General features: G+C 36.6%; 1 protein-coding gene across 5 annotated transcripts in view; it reads left to right on the top strand.

Annotated features, from left to right (window-relative positions):
* The window catches only part of stag1a (STAG1 cohesin complex component a), a 243,211-nt gene that overhangs the window by 179,951 nt on the left and 42,714 nt on the right, over positions 1-20,546 (top strand). For all 5 annotated transcript variants that reach the window (XM_069896613.1, XM_069896609.1, XM_069896612.1 and 2 more), the window contains 6 exons: positions 2,051-2,156; positions 3,314-3,472; positions 10,987-11,083; positions 13,687-13,763; positions 18,306-18,510; positions 20,238-20,389. In XM_069896613.1, the coding sequence (XP_069752714.1) occupies positions 2,051-2,156; positions 3,314-3,472; positions 10,987-11,083; positions 13,687-13,763; positions 18,306-18,510; positions 20,238-20,389 (796 nt within the window). The remainder of the gene's footprint in view (positions 1-2,050; positions 2,157-3,313; positions 3,473-10,986; positions 11,084-13,686; positions 13,764-18,305; positions 18,511-20,237; positions 20,390-20,546) is intronic.

Below are 20,546 nucleotides of genomic sequence, written 5' to 3'. Positions count from 1 at the left end.
TCTTGTCCAAATCTCTCACCATTTCATGAGATTTTCCACTCCTTCTCTGTAGTAAAACTCATTGTTGTTGCTGATGAGGCCAACTGCTGATGTGTCATCTGCAAACTTGATGACACTGTTGGAGCTGGATCTGGGAATGCAGTTGTGGGTCAGGAGTGGGCTGAGTACATACCCCTGACATTCTGCTACCAACCTTGACATACTGTGGTCTTTCTGTTAGAAAGTCTAGGATGCAATTATAGAGAGGAGCGTTGAGTCCCACAAGCTTCTCCACCAGCCTCTCGGGAATGATTATATTAAACACCAAGCTGAAGTCAATGAACAGCAGCCTGGTGTATGAGGCATTGTTCTCCAGGTGGGTTAGGATGGAGTGAAGGGCCAAGGTATAGCATCGTCTGTGGAATGGTTTCTTCTATCGGCGAATTGTAATGGGTGCAGCATCTCCAGCAGTGTGCTTTGATGCGTTCCATTTCCAGACACTTGAAGCATTTCATAATAGTGGAGGTCAGTGAGACCTATTAATGTCGCCCTCTTGGGTACCAGGATGATGGTGACTGTCTTGTATTCTGTGGGAAGCGATGGACTACTGTGGTGAGATGTTGAAGATGTTTGTGAATACCTTCATCAATTGATCTGCGCAGTCCTTCAGTATACAACCAGTTATGTGTCTGGTCCCACCACCTTGTGAGGGTTCACCTTGGATAATGTGGTCCTCAACCCGGCTGCAGCTATGTTTTTTGTTCATCAGGGGGACATGGAGCTTTCTTTGGCGTCATCCTGATCTCATCAAACTATACATAGAAGATGTTTAGCCTGTCCAGAATGGAGGCATTGTTGTTCTTATTTCGCAAGGTTGACTTGTGATCTATTATTGTCTTGATCCCTTGTCATGTGTCTCGTGTCACTGGTGTCGCACAGCTGTCTGTGGATCTTCTGTGCATTCCTCTGCTCTGTTCAATATAAAGAATAATTTAGCTTGTGTTAGGTCCACTGTCGAGCAGATTTGGTTTTAATGTTCAATCACAGTTTGATGCTGGGCCAGGTATTTAAAGTATTACTGGTTAAACACTAGGAAAGACAAAACAGTATAATTTCTGGTAATTCATTCTCTCTCTCTCTCTCTCTCTCAAAACTAAACATACACATGTAAACAAATAAAGAAATGTAAACAAACTGACTTGCAATACAGAGAGAGAAAATGCAAAATCAATAAAGTGTAAAAGTGAGTCCCTGATTGACTTTATTATTGAGGAGTCTGATAGTGGAGGGGTAACAGCTGTTCCTGAATCTAGTTATGCGAATCGTGATACCTATACCTCTTTCCTGATTGTAGCAGCGAGAACAGATTGTGTGATACATGGTGTGGATCCCTGATGATTGCTGCTGCTCTCTGATGGCAGTGTTCCTTATAGACATTCTCAATGGTGGGGAATGTTTTGTCTGTGATATCCTGGGCTCTGTTCTCTACCTTTTGTTGGGCTTTCTGCTCACGGGTATAGATGTCTCCATCCCAGACTCTGATGCAGCTGGGCAGCACACATTCCCCCACATCTCCCACCTATTAACTCACGCCTATAGCTTGTGTACCTTCCCCTTTCTCTTCCTCCATCCTCCCCTCTTGTTTTTCTCCCCTCCCTCCACCTTTTTATTCAGATATCTATCTGTTTTCCCAAATTCCTGATGAAGGGCTCAGGCCCAAACTGTTGATTGCCTTTTACTTCCCATGAATGCTGGGTGACCTGCTGAGTTTCTGCAGCACTTCTATGTATTGCATTCAACCCAGCATCTGCAGATTTTCTTATTTTACATGGCAACGTAAAAAGACACAAGATAGAACATGCATGCTATTGATCTTTCATTTTTAAATGTCAACCTTGTATGATATATTTGTGCTTAATTCCAAAATCATTACATTTCCAGATAACCTGATTCCTTCATAGTAAAGTTTTAGATTTTTGTATGTTGTGAGGTTATGGAAGGAATTATTTAATAACTTTTTTCAGATAATTCGGTGTTTTTAATTTTAAATTGTATCTTATCATCTTTTCAGGGAGTCGACCAATGAAACAACCATTCATTCCGATGTTACTGTTGAATTCGATGATCCAGAAGTGAAAGGGCGGAAACGTAGAGCCCGAGGTCCTGGCAAGCCACCGGTATAAAATTTTTAAAGTATTGTCCTCTTTTTTTAAAAGCACCATGTTAATGTTCTCTGCATAATGGTGTGTCCAGACTAAATTTTGAATATAGAAATGCCAAATAATGCATTTTAAAAAAGTGCATACAAAAGTGGAGAACCATAATATTTTGACAAGTTTCACTAAGTTTACTAACACTGATTAAAAACTTTCATATTTAAATTACTTGTATTTCCCATTTTTTATCTGCTTAGCTGAACAATCCAGTTGTTCATTATGTCTTAATTCAGTACAGATTTATATCTCCATTCATAGATTGTATGTAGACTGATAAAAGTGTTATTTACCTGAAATGTTGATTTTGTTATTCTCCCCACTGATGAATGACATTTGTATCCTCAGTTTTTATTATCCTTTATAATAATCTGAAAGAGTTGATTTAACTTTCAAAATTAACATTTGCAGACACTCGAAATCTAAAACAAAAAGAAAAATTGCTGTAAATTCTCAGCAGGTCAGGCAGCATCAGTGGAAAGAGAAACAGTTAATGGTTCACATGTTGGACCTTTCATACATTCTGATGAAGGGTCAAGGACCTCAAATCATGTAATTTTGGATTTGGTTTGCTGTTAGTGACGTTGATTCCTATTCTGATTGTTGAGTTTCCAGGATTGTTCCCAGCTTGGTAGATTTTTCTTGTTGAGGAATCTGGAAATCTTAAGAAATTTCTGCTTTGGAATAAAGGAATAACTAATTCATAAGATAGTTGTGAAAATTATGCTTTTTAGTTCTAAAAGGGTGGTCAATATTAATCTACCTAATAATGTAAGTAACTAGAAATTAAGAATCCACAATTGGGGAACCAGTGCAATAAGAGGAAGAAAGGGTTGGGAAATAATATTAAAAAATACAGTATTTAATTTGTTGAAATATTACAGAGTGAAAATGAACACCAGCTATTGAGGCTTAATAAGTTAAACAACCTTTATTGGTTGGTTTGTTTGGTTCAGTGTTTTAACAAGAAGCTTTCATTTATGTGGTAATTAAATTATCTTGTTTAGGAAGACCACTTGCATAGGATGTAACAAGAATAATAAAGCTTCTTAATATTTATTTTATTTTGAATGTGCCCTGTTTAACATTTTTACGGAAGAAAACCTTGTTCTATTTTCAAGACTGCTAAGAAGGCAAGGCGTACCCCAGGAGAAAAGAGTCGTCTTGGTGCAGGTGGGAGAACAAATCAAGGAAGAGCTAATGGTCACCATCAGCAAAATGGAGAAGTTGAACCGGTCACACTTTTTGAGGTGGTAAAAATGGGAAAGAGTGCCATGCAGGTAAATGTAAAATTGAATATCATTATTATGATGTTTGGAATTGCTCAGGGATTCATTCCTATACATTCCTCAAACTCCTAATTATGGTATGGTAGAGAAACACTTGGTATCAATAATTGGGTCCATTTACACAAAGTGGATTAAAATCATTATTCCTTTGTTTCCAGCAGCCATTCTTATTACTGCAATCTGCTTTTTAAATGAAGCAAATAATCTTGTACAACCTTTGAACAGAGTTGGACTAGACTATCCAACCAACTGTTCATCAACTCTCATCCTGTGTGAGATGGTTGCCATGCATGCTGTTTAATGATGCTGCTAAATCACAACAGAATTTGGTCATCTCTCTGGGGAATTCCTGGATTGTATTGGACTTTTCAGCACAGATAGTTCACGTGACCAGCACTTGGATTCCAAAGCTTGTTTTTCAAATTGTGCAAGGCCTGACAGTAATTGATATCACCTTTATTTTGGGCCAAAAATTCCAAACTGTACAAATGCATTTATTATTTAAAACAACTGAAATGTTTTCAAATCAATCTGATTTTAGACTAAAAATTTTAACTTATCTCATGGAGTCCTTTTGTAGCAGTTGTACAAAATTTATAATTTCTCCCCTCAACTTTGGTTGATCACCTCTGTGCTCATTTTTAAACTTTTTGGAAGAATAACTGTAGTATTTTCATATTGGGAGCTGCCAATAGATGTGGAATGGCTGATAGAGATAATCTTCCTTAAATATTTAATATAGAAAGCCCAAAATTTAGTTCAAATTCAAAATTTTGGCAGTGGGAGTGTCTTGTTTTAAATTGAGAATATACTTCCCAAAGTTAGTTTTTGTAATGCTTGATTATGTATTAACTTTTGATTGGACGATGGCATCAAGAACACTTATCACTAGCCTTTGAACAGATAGTTTAGTCTGAATTGTGTGCTACTTGCTGAACCCTTGCTGATCTTGTTGGATATCAGTGAATCCCATCTTGGTCTGGTGCATGCCAGTGGTCTAAAGGTAGGTCCATGTATGTGCCAATTATATCAATGTTAACGGCATACCCAAAATCTTGGATTGATGTTTGAATTATCTTTGTTTTTGTAAAACAATGTAGGAAAATAAAAATATCAGGGTTAAGCAAAGTGAGTTATTTTAATTGATAGTCTTAGAAATTGAAAATTAAAATAACATGACACCTGACAAGTGAAAATATGTGCCCTCAGAGAAGTAAAAATTTATCTAATTTTTTTGTTTTAAATAAAATGAACTTCATATTGGTCGAATGGCAGATATGTTGACCCCCTTTTTCAGCCTCATTTTAATGATTTTTATCATTATATCAATTTATAAGGTGACCCCAAAAATTGCATTGAATGTGTTGTTGGGCATTGATTGGTGTATAGGTGGACCCCTTCCCCACCCCCCCAAAAAAATTGCGATGACTGAGCTGCTGGGTGTTGGCTGAAGGTTGATGTTATCATGGAGGATCCAGCAAAACAACAAAAGTATGAAGCAAGTTTTAAGTTAAAAGTGATAGAAATGGCCAAGAAAACCAACAACTGGGCTGCTGCAAGAAAATTTGATGTATACGAGAAGTTAGAAAGAGATTGGAGAAAGAAACAAGAGACTCTTAAGAAAAATACCAAAAAAGGAAATGTTCGATGAGAAGAGGACTCCTTCGTTGGCCTGAGTTGGAAAATCAGGTCGTAGCATAGTCATGCAAAATTAAATAAGAGCATTTTCACTGAAGTGGGTAAAGTTCCACCCAGAATGCAGTAAAGAATTTGAAGGTACAGTCGGCTGGTGCAACCGTTTCATGAACAGGAAAAATCTGGTATTACGCCAAAAAACAAAAATTGCTCAGAAACTACCAAAAGATCTTGATCATAAAGTTGTAAGTTTTCACCAGTTTATTATATGTAACCAGCAGAAACACTAGTTGGAAACATGGACAAACCTCCTTGAATTTTGACATGATAGGCAATAGAACAGTGGAATGTAAAGGTGTGAAAACTGTGCAAACCCGAGGTACAGGCCATGAAAGGACCAGATTTATGGGTGTTATTGTGCATGGCCGACGGGATGAAGATTCATTGTAATCTTCAAGTGCAAACTTAAACCTAAAATAAAACTCCTAGCAGGTATTTTTGTACATTTTCATGACAAAAGGATGGATAGATGAAAATCGTGTAAAACTATGGAACAGGCGGCCAGGCAGTTTACGCAAGGAATGAAGTTTGCTGGTCTGGGATGTGTTTCATGGCCACTTAACTGAGAAGACTAAAAGTAGATTAGAACTAAGTAATATTTACATGGAGGTTATCTCTGCTGGTTTGACATCTTTATTGCAACCTCTAGATCAGGGGTGTCAAACTCAAATTCACGGAGGGCCAAAATTAAAAACTTGGACTAAGTCGAGGGCTGAACTAAATATTTATTGAAAATTTTCAACAACATCTGCATGTTTTCTCTTCTTTCAACATATGTAATGTTAAACTTTTTCTTATTAAAATAAATGTTTAATAATAGTTTTGGATAAACTCTTTCCAGAAGCATTAACAAATGAGAAATAAAATATTCAATAAATAATATTTCTCTTTAGAGGATTTGTCAAATGTTGCTAGTGTGCTGTCGAATAGTAAAATCTGAGGGCTATTGAGAATGTGAGAGAATAATATGATTCCTGAAACAATCAAATGGGTGACTGGTTGTGGGCATGAACTCTAGCAGGGTTATTTGCCATGCCCTTTTTCCATTGGTACAGATATTCTTTGATTTACACACTTTTCAAGTTTTATGCCTAATGAGCTTGTATCCAGGTGCAGGTCCATTTTTAACCAGGAATATATTTATCACTGTGACATGAAACTATTGGAAGATCGTTTTATCCTGAGATTAAAGTTCATAATACTTACTCAGGCCTGTGTGCGGGAGGGTGGGGTTTGCAGGCGATCGGGTTGGACAACGACAGTGCGGGGGCATCGGCTCTCGCTGCAGGGCGGCATCTCGGCGGATCAGCGGCCCCGTCACCATGAGTCGCGGATCGCCCTGTGGCAGGGAGGGGGAGTGGGCAACGGTCCTGGCGAGATCAGGCCCGAGGCCTCCGGTTCCGGGCGCTGGGAAGCAGCCTTGGCTTCCCCTGACACCGGCCAGGTCCCAAAACCAGAGTCCACGGTGAGACCCTGCAACGTAAACAGAGGAGGTGGGGGCGATTAGCAGGCTGACGCCAATGCATTCTGGGATTTGTTGTATTACTGTGCATGCGCTATACTGGCGCAGCGGCCAGCGGGCCACCTCTAATACATTTTTGAAATGATCTTGTGGGCCAAATATAATTATATCGCAGGCCAAATTTGGCCTGCGGGCCAGAGTTTGACATGTGTGCTCTAGATGTCTGCTTGAACAAGCCATTCAAAGATCATGTGCGTAATTTACAGAATACATGGATGACGAGTGCGTAAAAAATCATTTACAAAAGTAGAGCAATGCGTGCTACATCACTTGATATGCTGTGTGACTTTGTGCTCAAAACAGGGTAAAGTGAAAGTAGAGATTGTAACAAAATCGTTTAAAAACTGTGTTGTCTCTTGTGCAATTGATGGTACAGAAGATTTATTGTGGGACACTGATAATGAAGCTGAAGCCGCCTCATCAGATACAAAATGGGACCCATATGATGACTGTTTAAACAGTGAGAGTATGGATGTGCTTGCAGCAATCTTTGCCTCAGATGATGACAGTGATTTAGAAGGATTCTAAGTGTGTTTTTTTTTCAATAAAATTTTCAATGAAAATTTGCTGTAGTTTTTGTTTTGCAAGAGTCAACTTGTAAGTCAAATTGGTTTTCAAGGGTCGACTTACTCGCCAAATTGGCGTCCAGCAGTATTTTTTTGAGTTGAATTTAAGGTCTCAAAAGTATATCTGGCGTATGTCGACCTCCATTTTTTTTTTTGCAATATTTTTGATGGTTTGAAGACTTGACTTGTACGTCAAAATATACTGTACCTATTTTCAAGCGCATTGGATTACTGAGTTCTGATATATTTCAATGGATTTCAGCATTAATCATGAGCATTACTCAGGATTGCTACAGAACTAATTTAAAAGAAATTTCACTTGTTTACAGTAACATTTCTGAATTTTTAAACAATCATGGTATTTGATAGCATTAAGATTAAAGTGGTGGCACCAAGGGAAGACAGACAGTGCTGTGGAAAGGGGAGAATAATTTTAGTTTTTTTAATCTTTCCATTACTCCGTACATGATTCTGAGCAATTTTACTACATTGTCTGGGCAACAATTTAGAAAAGACATGCTGTATTATGCTGGACAGCAAGCTTTGTAAATCTACAGTAGCGGGAATACAACAAAAATGTAATTTTGTTGGTCTATCACAATAAATAAAATTGAAAGTATGAGCCAAGATGCAATGGATAAATTGTGTAATGCAACACTGCCAAATGTATCATCTCAATCAATATTTGTTGCTCAATGTAACAGCTGATGATCTAGCTTGAATGTGTCCATCAATTGTTATCTGTCAACTTAAAGCTTTTCCTTGTACTTCAGAAGTGAATAAGGTGAGAAAGACCAACAAGAGAACCCTGTGATGCAAACTTCCCTGTCAAAAAATGTTTTAAAGGATTGTTTTCATATTGCATTTTTAATAGAACTTTTTCAGTGGAACTGGACAACTTTACTTTGATCAAGAATTACTTTAGTATGATTTTGATAAATGCATTCATAACCTTGATTTTAAAATCTGATTTATGTATGAAAGCATTTAACTCCTATAAGCATCATGTACACAGATGTTTATTAGGGTTTAAGATGTTAACCATGGCTGGGATATTGTGTGTTACAATCTCTGTTGGAAAGAATCTATAGTATTGTTCCACTATCCCCATTCAGGTCTCACTCAGTCTTAGACCTCCCACCACTCAGCAATCCAGCCTCAGTGAAAATAATTTGGAGCATGTAGATAATTTCCATGAGTCTGGGAGCTCTTTGCTTTCGCTGGTAGGCAGGCAGTTGAAAATTATGATCTCACAAAGTATGGAGTAACTGCTGGTTTGTCAGTTAGACATTCTGGTCCATAACTAACTTCAAAGATGCAGAACAACCAAAGTATTAACAATTTAGTGAATTGGTCCACATTTTTCCACTTTATGGATTCTCCTATTTCAAATGTGATAAATCTGTAATAGTGAAGTTGATCTTGCATCCTTGCCTGCTGGAGTATTTTGAAGCAGATTGTTCTCTGTTAAATGTTGCTACTTTTTAGACAGGGCCGGAGAACTTAAGAAATGGGATATTATTTGCTGTGGTACTGAACTTAAAGACACTAGATTTTTTTCAAATCTTTTGACAAACAGTTTTGAAGTCTCAATCAAGGAACATTATGAACAGATGGGAGAAAAGTAAAAAAATTAATGTTTTCCTCTCAAAATGGGCTCTTCTGAGGATCGAACAATAAAATGAGAAAGAACACTTTGAAGTTTTATATTTTTCACTGGAAGTCTTCATTTCTGAACTTTATGATCCATGTGGTTGTAATGAAGAAATTTCCAGTTTATAACTCATTATTAAATATGTTTTTGTGGGAAATATCTTCCCAAGTATACAATACCTATTTCAATTGTTACCAATTCCCTTAACAGAGAAATTCTTCAATGAGCTAAAGAAAATAATAAGGAAATTCTTAAGGAAAGGGGGGAAACCGAGGATAGCGCTAGATAAATTAACAGAATGCTACAAACAAGGGGGCTTACAGCTACCAAACTTAAAGAATTATTATAGAGCAGCACAATTAAGATATCTATCAAATTTTTATCAAACAAGGGAAAAACCAGCTTGGACCAGGTTAGAGCTAGATAAAATAGGGGAGAAGGTACCAGAACATATACTTTATAAGTGGGATGAAAAACTGGTGCAATATAGAAGTTCACCAGTACTGCACCATCTGCTCAACATTTGGAAGAAGATTCACGTAGAAAGGAAAAAAACAAATTACCAACTACCAAAATTATTATTGATGCAAAATCAACTAATCCCTTTCCTTTAGAGAATGGGAGAGAAAAGGGATCAAAAGAATAGAAAATTGTTTTTTGGGAAATAATTTATTAACTTTTGAACAAATGAAGGACTACTATGGAATAACTCATGGTACAATGTTTGCATACCACCAACTGAAAACCTACTTGAAGGACAAATTGGGAAGCAGGCTGAGGTTACCAGAAGGAAGCAGCTTTGAATATGTGATTACAGACACAATGACAATTAAAAGATTTATAACAAACATGTACATCAAGCTGCAAGAGAAAGAGAATGATGAAATAAGCTGTAAACCCAAACAAAAGTGGGAACAAGATCTAAGCATAAAGATAAAAAATGAAATATGGGAAAAGCTATGCTCCGGAACTATGAGAAATACAATAAACACGAGGTTACGCATGATACAATATAATTGGTTACGCCCCAAAAGTTAAATAAATGGGACCCAACAGTATCAGATGTTTTTGCTATAAGAAGGAAATGGGAACAACAGTACATGCAATTTGGGCATGTGAGAAAGTGGAAAAGTTTTGGGAAGATCTAAACCAGGTATTAAATAAAATCACAAAAAGCAACATACCAAAAAATCCAGAGATCTTTCTTCTAAGTAATATAAGAAGTAAAGAATTAGGCCTCAAACTGGATGAAGCACAAAAAAAGATTCATTATGATACACTTAGCTTTAGCAAAAAAATGTATAATGTCAACCTGGAAATCAGAAGAGAGCCTGAAAGTACAGCAGTGGTACATAGAAATGAATAAATGTATTCCATTGGAAAAAATAACATATAATTAAAAAAATAAAGTCACATTATTCGAACTAATTTGGGAACCGTACACAACAGAGAGGGCCTACCGTAGACCTCCATCCCCTAAAATGATAGAATGAGAAGAAGATGAAATGAACTGACCCAGTGTGTAAAAGTAGATGACACAATTTTCTTGTTTATTTTCATTGTGTGATGACTTGTTTAATGGGTTTATTGTATATGTTGAACATTTAGTGGGTAGGGAGGGGGGTGGGAAGGAGGGAGGGAAGGGAGGAGGGAAAAAGGGGAGAAAATGACGCTGTATATTCAAGAGGGAAATAAATGTGTGTATTTTGGTTAATATGGTTCATAGTGTGAAAAATTTAAAAAAAATAAAAATATGTTTTTGTGGATATGTCATATAAATACCTTGTATATTCCTATGTGGTTTAGAGGCTGAATCATGGTTGCATTTGCCTGTTACCTGAGTGACAGCAGAAATAGTTTGTAAATGCATCATGTACAGAGAAGCAAAAGTCTTAATGCAAGGATAGACCACAGATGCTAGATGTTGCATTTTGCTCAATAATGCATGATCACAGACAAATTTCCTGAAAATAGTTATATGAAGTGAGACGTCATGCAGTGAGTCATGCAATGTGAGGTTTATTCCACTTCTGTAATTTGATGATAATGCTATTTTTTTTTCCTGAAGTCTGTGGTTGATGACTGGATAGAATCGTACAAGCAAGACAGGGACATTGCACTTCTGGACTTGATCAACTTTTTCATACAGTGCTCAGGATGTAAAGGTAAATCTAAAAGCTTTGAAATATGAATTAAATTATTGTCAAATGTCTCCACCATTAAATTTCATATCAAGGATTTTTTGGGGGAGGGGTAAACTAACATTTTTACCCTGATACATTTTAATAGAAGTTAGCTATCTTAAAAGGGAAATATAATTGCTGAAAATATCTAATCAATTACTTCTTTGAAGACTGATCATAGAATTATTCAGCATAGAAACAGCCATTTGGCCCAACTTGTTCACGCTAACCAGGGTACATCCTTTTGTATTAACTTCACTCCCCAGTACTTTAGTCCATACACCACTATGCCAAAGCAATTCAAGTGCTTATTTAGAAGCTTCTTCAATGCTGTCAGCAGCCTTTCTTTAACCAATCAGGCAGTGCATTCCAAATACCTGCCACTCTGAATGAAAAGTTCCCCCTCCTAACCCCTCTAAACCATGATCCCTTGCCTTAAAGTTTCCTGCAATGTAATCTGTTTATACCCCTCATAATTTTATATATAGACATCAGGAATCCTCTTTCCTCTGTTTCAGGGAAAATAAGACCCAACTTCTCCACTATCTTCTCATAATTATACTGCTACATTCTAGGCAATATTTTAATGAATCTCTTCTACTCCATCTCCCAATCGCTCACGTTTTTCATTTAGTGTTGTTACCAGAACTGCATGCAAAAATCCAGCTATGGCCTGACCAAGGTTTTAAACAGTCTGAACATAACCTCTGTATTTCTCTATTCAATGCACAATAATGCAAAACAGTATCCTGTTTGTCTTTGTAACTATGTTGTCCCTTTGCATTGGTATCTTCAAGGATCTGTGGATTTGTAGTCTGAGGTCCTCTGGTTTTCACATCTCCTTAATATCCTAACATTCATGATGAATATACTTGCTTTATTAGTGCTCCAAAAATGCCACACCTCAAGCTAGTCTGAATTAAACCATTTACGATTTTTCAGTACATTTCACCAAAATTCAATATCACTGAGCACCAAATATTTCTTGATGTATAAGTTGCTCTGTACACACTAGTGTATAGTGTACCTTATACACTAGCTCCAACGTTCATGATATCCAGAAATTTATTAACCCTCTGCCATTTTTCTCCAATTTTCAAGACAGCTTTGGATCTAGTTTGCCAACTTGCCCTGGTTTTGAACTAGTCTTCCTTGTCAAAGACTTTACAGAAATCCATGTAAATGGCATTACTGCCCTGCCTTTGCCAATATATTTGACCTCTTCAACAAAGCCATGTTGATTGTCGCTGATTAGTTCCTGCTTTTGCAAGGAATCCTCTCATTCCGAATGTTTTTGCACGATCTTCCCTACCATTGATAGGTTTACATAATTATTGTTACTGGGGTTTGCTGTCTTTTTTAGAAAAGGGGACAATGTTTGATGTCCTCCAGTCATCTGCCTTCTAACTTCTGTCCAGAGAAGTTTTAAAAATCTCGGCCAGTGCACCAGCAATCATTTTTCTTGCCCCCACCATACCAACCTGGTATAGATCGTATATAATCCAGGGGATTTACCCATTTTTAAGCCTGCCAAGTTCTCATGTATCTCCTCTTAATTTATGGTAAATAAGTGAAAACTGAAAAAACACACAAATTGCTGGAGGAACTCAGTGGATGGACGAGACAGAGTCCATGGAAGACAATAGATGGACAATGTTGGCTTCAAACATTGACCACCTATTGCCTTGCATGGATACTACCTGACCTGCTGAGTTCCTTCAGCACTTGTGTGTTGCTCTATATATTTTCTTTTTTTATCTCTTTATCCAACTCTCATATCACTCAAAATTTGTAAAATTAAATTATAAGCTGCATACTTGCTACTTTTAATACCTTCTTGAATTGATGTGAGAGGTTCTAGTTTCAATAAATTAAAAGTTTTTAAAAAATTGTCATCTTCACAAAAAAGAAAGTTTGAAAAATTTCCAGTTTGTTTTTTGTTTCTTTGAATTGAGATCTTTATCATGTTCAGATGTTTGTAATTTTTCGATTTGTAACAAATGTGTCAATTTTCCAGGGAAAGTCTATGCTTTTTCAGCTTTTCTTCTGCTATTGATCCTGACAATTGTTAAGTGAAATGAGAAGAACTGAATTTATCATAGTTATGTGCATTTCTTCGCATCAAGTTAATATAAGGAATATTAATTCATGATGTTGGATTAAAAACAATGAACTGGAAATATTCTATTTTCAACTCTGTTTTCCATTTTCAACTCAATGAATTGTTAATCATGGAACCTTTAGAGTTCAAGGGGAAAGGTTAATGTTGTGAAAATTACAACCATTATTGAAGATAATTCTATTTGGAGAAGAACAAATATGTTTGGCAGAGTTTTTGTAGAATTTCTTTCCTCCATAGTTTGTGTTTTAGGTGATTGGTTGTTTAGTCTAATATATGTTCTTGATCGGAATATCAGCGGTTATGCAAGACTTGTAATTAAATAGTGCACCTACATTTTTCTTCATTAGCTTTATTTTAACCATTAATGGTACATAATTATTTTTTCGTGCTTTGTGTTACCAATGATTATGAATGGACAATTTATTTGCACTCATTTTGTAATTTTGTTTATATTTTCTTTCAGGCATGGTCAGAATTGAGATGTTTCGAAACATGCAAAATACAGAAATAATCAGGAAAATGACTGAAGAGTTTGATGAAGTGAGTCCCTTTTATCAAAACAAAAAGCAGTTTTTACAAATTTGGATGATACTTGGATTGAACTGTGTGTTACATTTTCAATGTTCTTTGGTATAAAAGCTAACTAGTAGTTGAGTTCTTTTTGAATTGCAGAAACTCGCAATTGATTTTAATTAAAAGTGTCACTTGTAAATAATTTTTTTTTTGTTTTAATTTTAAGTGTCAGAATAATGGCAAATATAAGTTTCAGAAATACCTGCTCTTGAAACTTAAACAATATTGAAAGTGAGCCCATTTTTTCCACAGAATTAAAAAGTAACATTCTATCCATTTGTTGCCTAAACAAGCCATCTGTGAAGTCCACCAACCCACCATAATTTGATTCAGATAAATATGGCTAGCTGCATTGACCATCCATTTCTGAGAAACATCCCAAAATGGAGCAGCTTTGTACTAGGAGCGAGTTACACACCTCGGATCCTGAGGCCATGCTCCTGGAGGTCAAACAACATTTACCACTTTCATACAACATTGATGGTCCATCACAGTCAAAGGGTTTTTTAATGTTTCTGACAGTCAGAAATTCAAAAACTGATCAAATAGATTTAAATAATTTTAAAAAGTAATTGAAATGGTAAAAATATAAGAATTGAATTATTTAAAAACTTGAAAATAACTAAATAATTTAAAAAGAATAATGTAAAAGTTATCTTCACTTAACTTTAAATCTCAAGATCTGAAACTCATTTAAGTGAATGAATTTGCAATTCTTATCCCTGCCAGTCATGGTGTAAAATTAGAGTGCTGGTTGCAATGTGCATCTGGCCTTTCTGATCAGAAAATCAGTGAACCATCTCTGAACTCTGTGCTACTCTTGAATTTACATGTTTGATCAAGGCATGCAGAAGACTGAGATGAGCTGAATCACAGGATGAAGCTGTTCTCTGTAAACACTGACTATAGAGAAACATGATATGCGATCAGTGACAATACTCCACCTGATTAACTCTTTTTCTTCAGTAAATGAAATATGGTATCTGCACATTTATCGCATGGTATTATATCAGACACAAAACCATGTGGGCATTTAAATGCCCTCTGAAATAGCTTAGAAAGGTATTTGATTTTGCCAAAACAGCTATGCTGCTGAGCTTTTCATAACTGAACAGCACCATAGAACATTACAGCACTGACCTGCACTCATCCATGTACTTGTTCAAATTCATCTTAAATGTTAAAATTGAGGCCGTATTCACCACTTCAGATGGAAGCTCGTTCCACACCCCCAACACTCTCTATCTGAAGAAGTTCCACCTTGAGCTTTTCCACTTTCACTCTTAACCCATGTCCTGTGGTTTGTATCTCACCTAACCTCAATGGAAAAAGCCTATCTACATTTACTCAGTCTGTCCCCCTCATAATTTTAAATACCTCTATAAAATCTCACCTCATTCTTCTATGCTTCAATGAATAAAGTCCTAACCTGTTTAACCTTTCCCTGTAACTCAGTTCCTGAAGTTCAATCAACATCCTAGTAAATTTTCTCTCCGCGCTTTCTACCTTATTGATATCTTTACTGTAGTTAGGTGACCAAATACAGTACTCCAAATTTGGCCTTACCAATGTTTTATATAACTTTACCATAACATCCCAGCTCCTATACTCAGTACTTTGATTGATGAAGGCCAAGATGCCAAAAGCTCTCTTTACAACCTTATCCACCTGTGATGCCACTTTCAGTGAATTATGTATCTGTATTCCTAGATCCCTCTGTTCTTCACACTCCTCAGTGCCCTAACATTCACCATGTATGTCCCTTCATGGTTTGTCCTTCTAAAATACAACAGCTCACATTTGTCTGCATTAAATTCCATCTGCCATTTTTCAGCCCATTTTCCAGCTGGTCCAGATCCCTCTGCAAGCTTTGAAAACCTTCTTCACTGTCCACAACGCCTCCAATCTTAGTGTCATCTGCAAATGCTGATCCAATTAACCACATTATCATTCACATCATTGATATGGATGACAAACAACGATGATCCCAGCACCAATCCCTGAAGCACAACACTAGTCACAGGCTTCCAGTCTGAGAATCAATCATCCACCACTTCTCTGGCTTCTTCCATACAGCAGTTGTTGAATATAGTTCATTACTTCACCATGAATACCTAGCATCTGAACCTTCCTGACTAATCTTCCATGCGGGTCATTGTCAAAGGCCTTATTGATATCCATACAGACAACATCCATAGCCTTTCCTTCATAACCTCAAAAAACTCTATAAGATTGGTTAAACACAACAAAGCCATGTTGACTATCACTAAACAATCCATAGTTATCTAAATATTTCTATATCCGATCATTTAGAACACCTTCAAATAATTTTACTGCTACTGATGTCAGGTTCACCAGCATATAATTTCTAGGGTTACTTTTGGAGCCTTTTTTAAACGACAGAACAATGTGAGCTACCTTCCAATCCTTCAACACCATATCCGAGGCTAAGGACATTTTAAATATTTGTGCCAGAGCCCCTGCAATTTCTACACCAGCTTCCTTCAAGGTCCGAGAAAATATCTTGCCAAGCCCTGAGGATTTATCCACCCTTATTTGCTTTAAGGCAGCAAGCACTTCCTCCCCTTTTATCTGTATAGGATCCATGACCTCACTGCTTGTTTTCTTTACTTGCCTAGACTCTGCCAGTTTCATGAGTAAATACAGATGCATAAAACCCATTTAAGATCTCCTCCAACTCTTCTATCTTCATACAAAGCTGACCACTCTGATCTTTAAGGGGTCCAATTTTGTCTCTCACAATCCTTTTGTTCTTAATATCCCTCAAAAAGCAAGGTTCCCTATGCCTACTAACATTGCCTTTAATTCTGACAGAAACATACAAACTCTGTACTCTCAACGTTTCACCTTTTTGTACAAATTGCTTTGACAATAGCTAGAAAATGTATTGCTATAACTTTGAAGTTGGATATTTATTTGGGAAAGGATAGACGGCATGCAAAAGTTTGGAGTTGTAGTTTTTTTTTCCTTTTCGTATATAAAATACCCCATGTATTTGGATTAAATTTGAAACATTGTGATATGTTTGTTAAGTGTTTTTTTAAATTAAATAAAATTATTTTAAAAAATTAACTTCTGAAGAAATTGGAAAAAAAAAATTCTACTTACCTTGTACATCCTTGCCTGAAAACAACTTATCCCAATCCATGCATTCTAGATCTTAAAATTGGCCTTTCTCCAATTAAGACTCTCAATTCGAAGCCCAGACCTTTCTTTCTCCATAATTAACTTGAAACAGCAGTTCCAGGAGGCAGTTTATCATTAGCTTAAAGGCAATAAATGCTTTGATTTCTGCTTCTAAATTAGCAACAAAATAAGTTGTTCTTTTATCATGTTGAAGTGATCCAGATGATTACAAATTTCCCCAACAGATAGTTTGGACCAATTTATTTGTTCCTATCAGTACTTGTCAAGTTCCTTTATTATTATATAAATACTCAAAATGTGTTTACTTTTGTTTGCCTGTGAAGGCCAACTGAGAAGGACCACTAGTTCAGCACCCCTTCCAAGAAGAGAAAGAGAAGCAAAAGAGAGTTCCTTCAGAGAACAGAATCTAGGATCCTGCCATCTCCTATGATGCTTTTGCCTTCTCCACTCCTGTAGCCTTTGTAACTGCACGACTTCCTGTCTCCCAGCAGTGAAATCAAAATTCAGGCATCCAAGTCACCCTTCTGAGTCCAAATCCCCAATACGATTATGAATCTGCTAATGCCCAAGGCCCTCTGGGAACCCTGCTCAGCATCTGCACCCTCACAAATCTCGGTCTTGATACCTGGTTCCCATAAACCAGTCAGGCTACATCCTGGTGTGTTTTTGGCCATCAAACTGCTCTGCAGGTTATTCTCCCAGACTTCCCTTCTCAAAAGTGGGGGGAGGGAGTGAGTGTTCTGGCACTTTGTGCCAATTCAATTCCCTCAGATTCTGCACCCCTTATGGTCTAGGCTGCCAAACATTGGCTTCATCAATTTTGCACAGACCTCTCTAACTTCTGCAGTGTTGAAAAATATATCACCAGCCCATTTCTATAGGTGGTTTAAACCTGTACCGTAGGCATAGACTGGGCAGTAGGATCGACAGCAGTTGCAGTAGCGCCACCATTTTCATCAGTTTAATAAATAAAGTATTCAAGGTCAACGGTATGAAAATTCTGAAGTCGTTCGCTCAGACTGTTGCCATTTTTGATTTCAAATCCAGGACTTGGCACCTTTAACCTTAATGAAAGAAGATCAAATTGGCCAATGAGCATTAATTATTACAGATATTTTAATTTCATATTAACAAGAAGTTATTTTGTGTTCTGATAAAATATTGTCAAATATAATTGTAAACATCAGAAATTGTATTGAATGAGACTATTTGTAACCATTAAGTAAATGTGCTTACTTGCAGTGAATGTAGGTCATGAAAAAAATGTTGTGCATAGTTATTTGAAGCTCTTGTATTCGACACCATTTAATAGGCTATGTAATTGAGTGTATTTATTTTCAGGACAGTGGAGATTATCCATTAACCATGCCTGGTCCACAATGGAAGAAATTCCGTTCAAATTTCTGTGAATTTATTGGAGTGCTAATTCGGCAGTGTCAGTACAGTATTATTTATGATGAATACATGATGGATACAGTGATTTCACTGCTAACTGGGCTTTCAGATTCCCAAGTTCGAGCCTTTAGGCACACCAGTACATTGGCAGGTAAGGTATAATAATTATGAAAGGTTTTTGGTTTAAATCCTAAAGCACGCACTGTACTGTACAACTTAAATTCCAATTAAGTTACAGCATGAGTGTATTTATTGTCAGGCAATAATTGGAACACATACAACACAAAATATGAGGGAAATTATGGTCTTGTTGAACTTGCATCAGGTTAATATTTTAATAAAAATCCTGAGCAGCAGAACAAAGTGTATTACGGACAAATTCAAGGTTGTGACCACTGTAGATATCATTCGAAGGAGTGATATCTGAAGTGAATATTTGAAAGCCAATTAAGAGAGAATAGCAATAGTATTTCCTAAGTGACAAAACCTGCAAAAAGTCTTAAGGTTTGAATCAACATTGGTAATGTGCTTAGAAACTATTCGCATTTTTGCAAATGTACAGTATTTTTCTCATGCATTCTGTTGGAACAGGTGTTTTAGAAGGAGAGTGCCATTTTTATATTGACTTTAAATTCTTTGTTCTGCTGAATTTGTGGCAATTAGGCTGAATAATGAATTGGAGCATTTAAACATATAACCATATAACAGTTTACAGCGCAGAAGCAGGCCATATCGGCCCTTCAAGTCCACACCGGTTCACTTGAACAACTCCACTAGTTCCCCCCCCCTCCCACTCTGCCCATGACCCTCCAATCCCCTCATATCCATGTACACATTCAACCTTCTCTTAAATGACAGAAAGGACCCTGCCGCGACTAACTCCTCTGAAAGATCATTCCTTTCTGCCACCACTCTCTGAGTGAGGAAGCATCCTCTAACATTTCTCCTACAGTTTTGCCTGCTTACCCTTAACTTATTCCCTCTTGTTCCAACCTCCCCTGACCTCAGGAGTAAGAGTCTACTCACGTCTTGTCTATCTATTTACTTCATAATTGTAAATACTTATACAGGGGAACTAATTTTGATCATCATAAACCATGGCCTTGCCTATCTTCTCATATTGATAGAAGTTCTGAGGGCACTAGTATCAAGACATCTTAGTGAACAATGAACATTTGAGTAACATCATTTGAAGAGGTTTAAATTTGAGTTCACATTGAGCATTTGAGTAATTTGGCTAGATTACCTGGTGGTTACATATATTTCTCAAGTACTCTCATGCAGCTTTAAATTGGTGAATCTAAGTCGTTAGATCAAGCTTTCTCATATTTGAAAGCAAGTTGGGTTTCATTTAAACTGAGAAGTATGGTTAGATTTTGTAGCTTGGCACAGCGACACAATAATTAAGATGGTCAAAATGTAATCAAATTTTAAAATTACTTTGGATTTTTGCCAGTATTTATTCAGGCACTCTAACTAGGGCAGCCTATTCTTAATCGACTTCCATTCTGTTACTTGGCAGCAATTCTGGTTATCAGCATACTCTGTTTCATGTATAAATTTTTGTGCACACTAAACTGCAAGTAAATTGGGAATTTATTTTTGTTGAAACCTCTCAAATACATTTTGGTATTCAGTTTTCGTAAAGTATCCACTTGTCAAGTAGATTTGAGTAGTTTTTGTAGGAATTGTGTACGTTTTGGTGTTGCTATAATTTGAACAAGAACTGCAAAGTAAAGGAAGAAAATAAAATTTACTTAAAATTAGTTGGTTTGCAATATGGTTTAGGTGAAGTTCAAATTATTTGAGGACATCAATAGGTTTCTCCTTAATCACTGACTCAACAATATATTAACAATTTTACTTTTTTCATTGCAGCTATGAAGCTGATGACTGCACTGGTGAATGTGGCCTTAAACTTGAGTATACACCAAGATAACACACAAAGGCAGTATGAAGCTGAGAGGAATAAAATGATAGGCAAACGAGCTAATGATAGATTAGAATTGCTGTTACAAAAGAGAAAGGAGGTAAGGCTTCCATTGTGCTCTAGTTTGGCAATTTAAAATAAATAAAAGTGCACTTACTGGAAATCTGAAATTAAAAACAGTAAATGCTTTAAAAACTCAGCAAGTCAGCCTAAGTTTTTCCAGCCTTGTTTGTACAGTACACAGTCATGCACTTTGG

The sequence above is a fragment of the Narcine bancroftii genome, chromosome 9, assembly GCF_036971445.1.
Source record: "Narcine bancroftii isolate sNarBan1 chromosome 9, sNarBan1.hap1, whole genome shotgun sequence".
In the NCBI taxonomy this organism is placed as follows: domain Eukaryota; kingdom Metazoa; phylum Chordata; class Chondrichthyes; order Torpediniformes; family Narcinidae; genus Narcine; species Narcine bancroftii.
The sequence above is the reverse complement of the archived record's forward strand: the minus strand, read 5'-3'. Positions and strand labels throughout refer to the sequence as shown.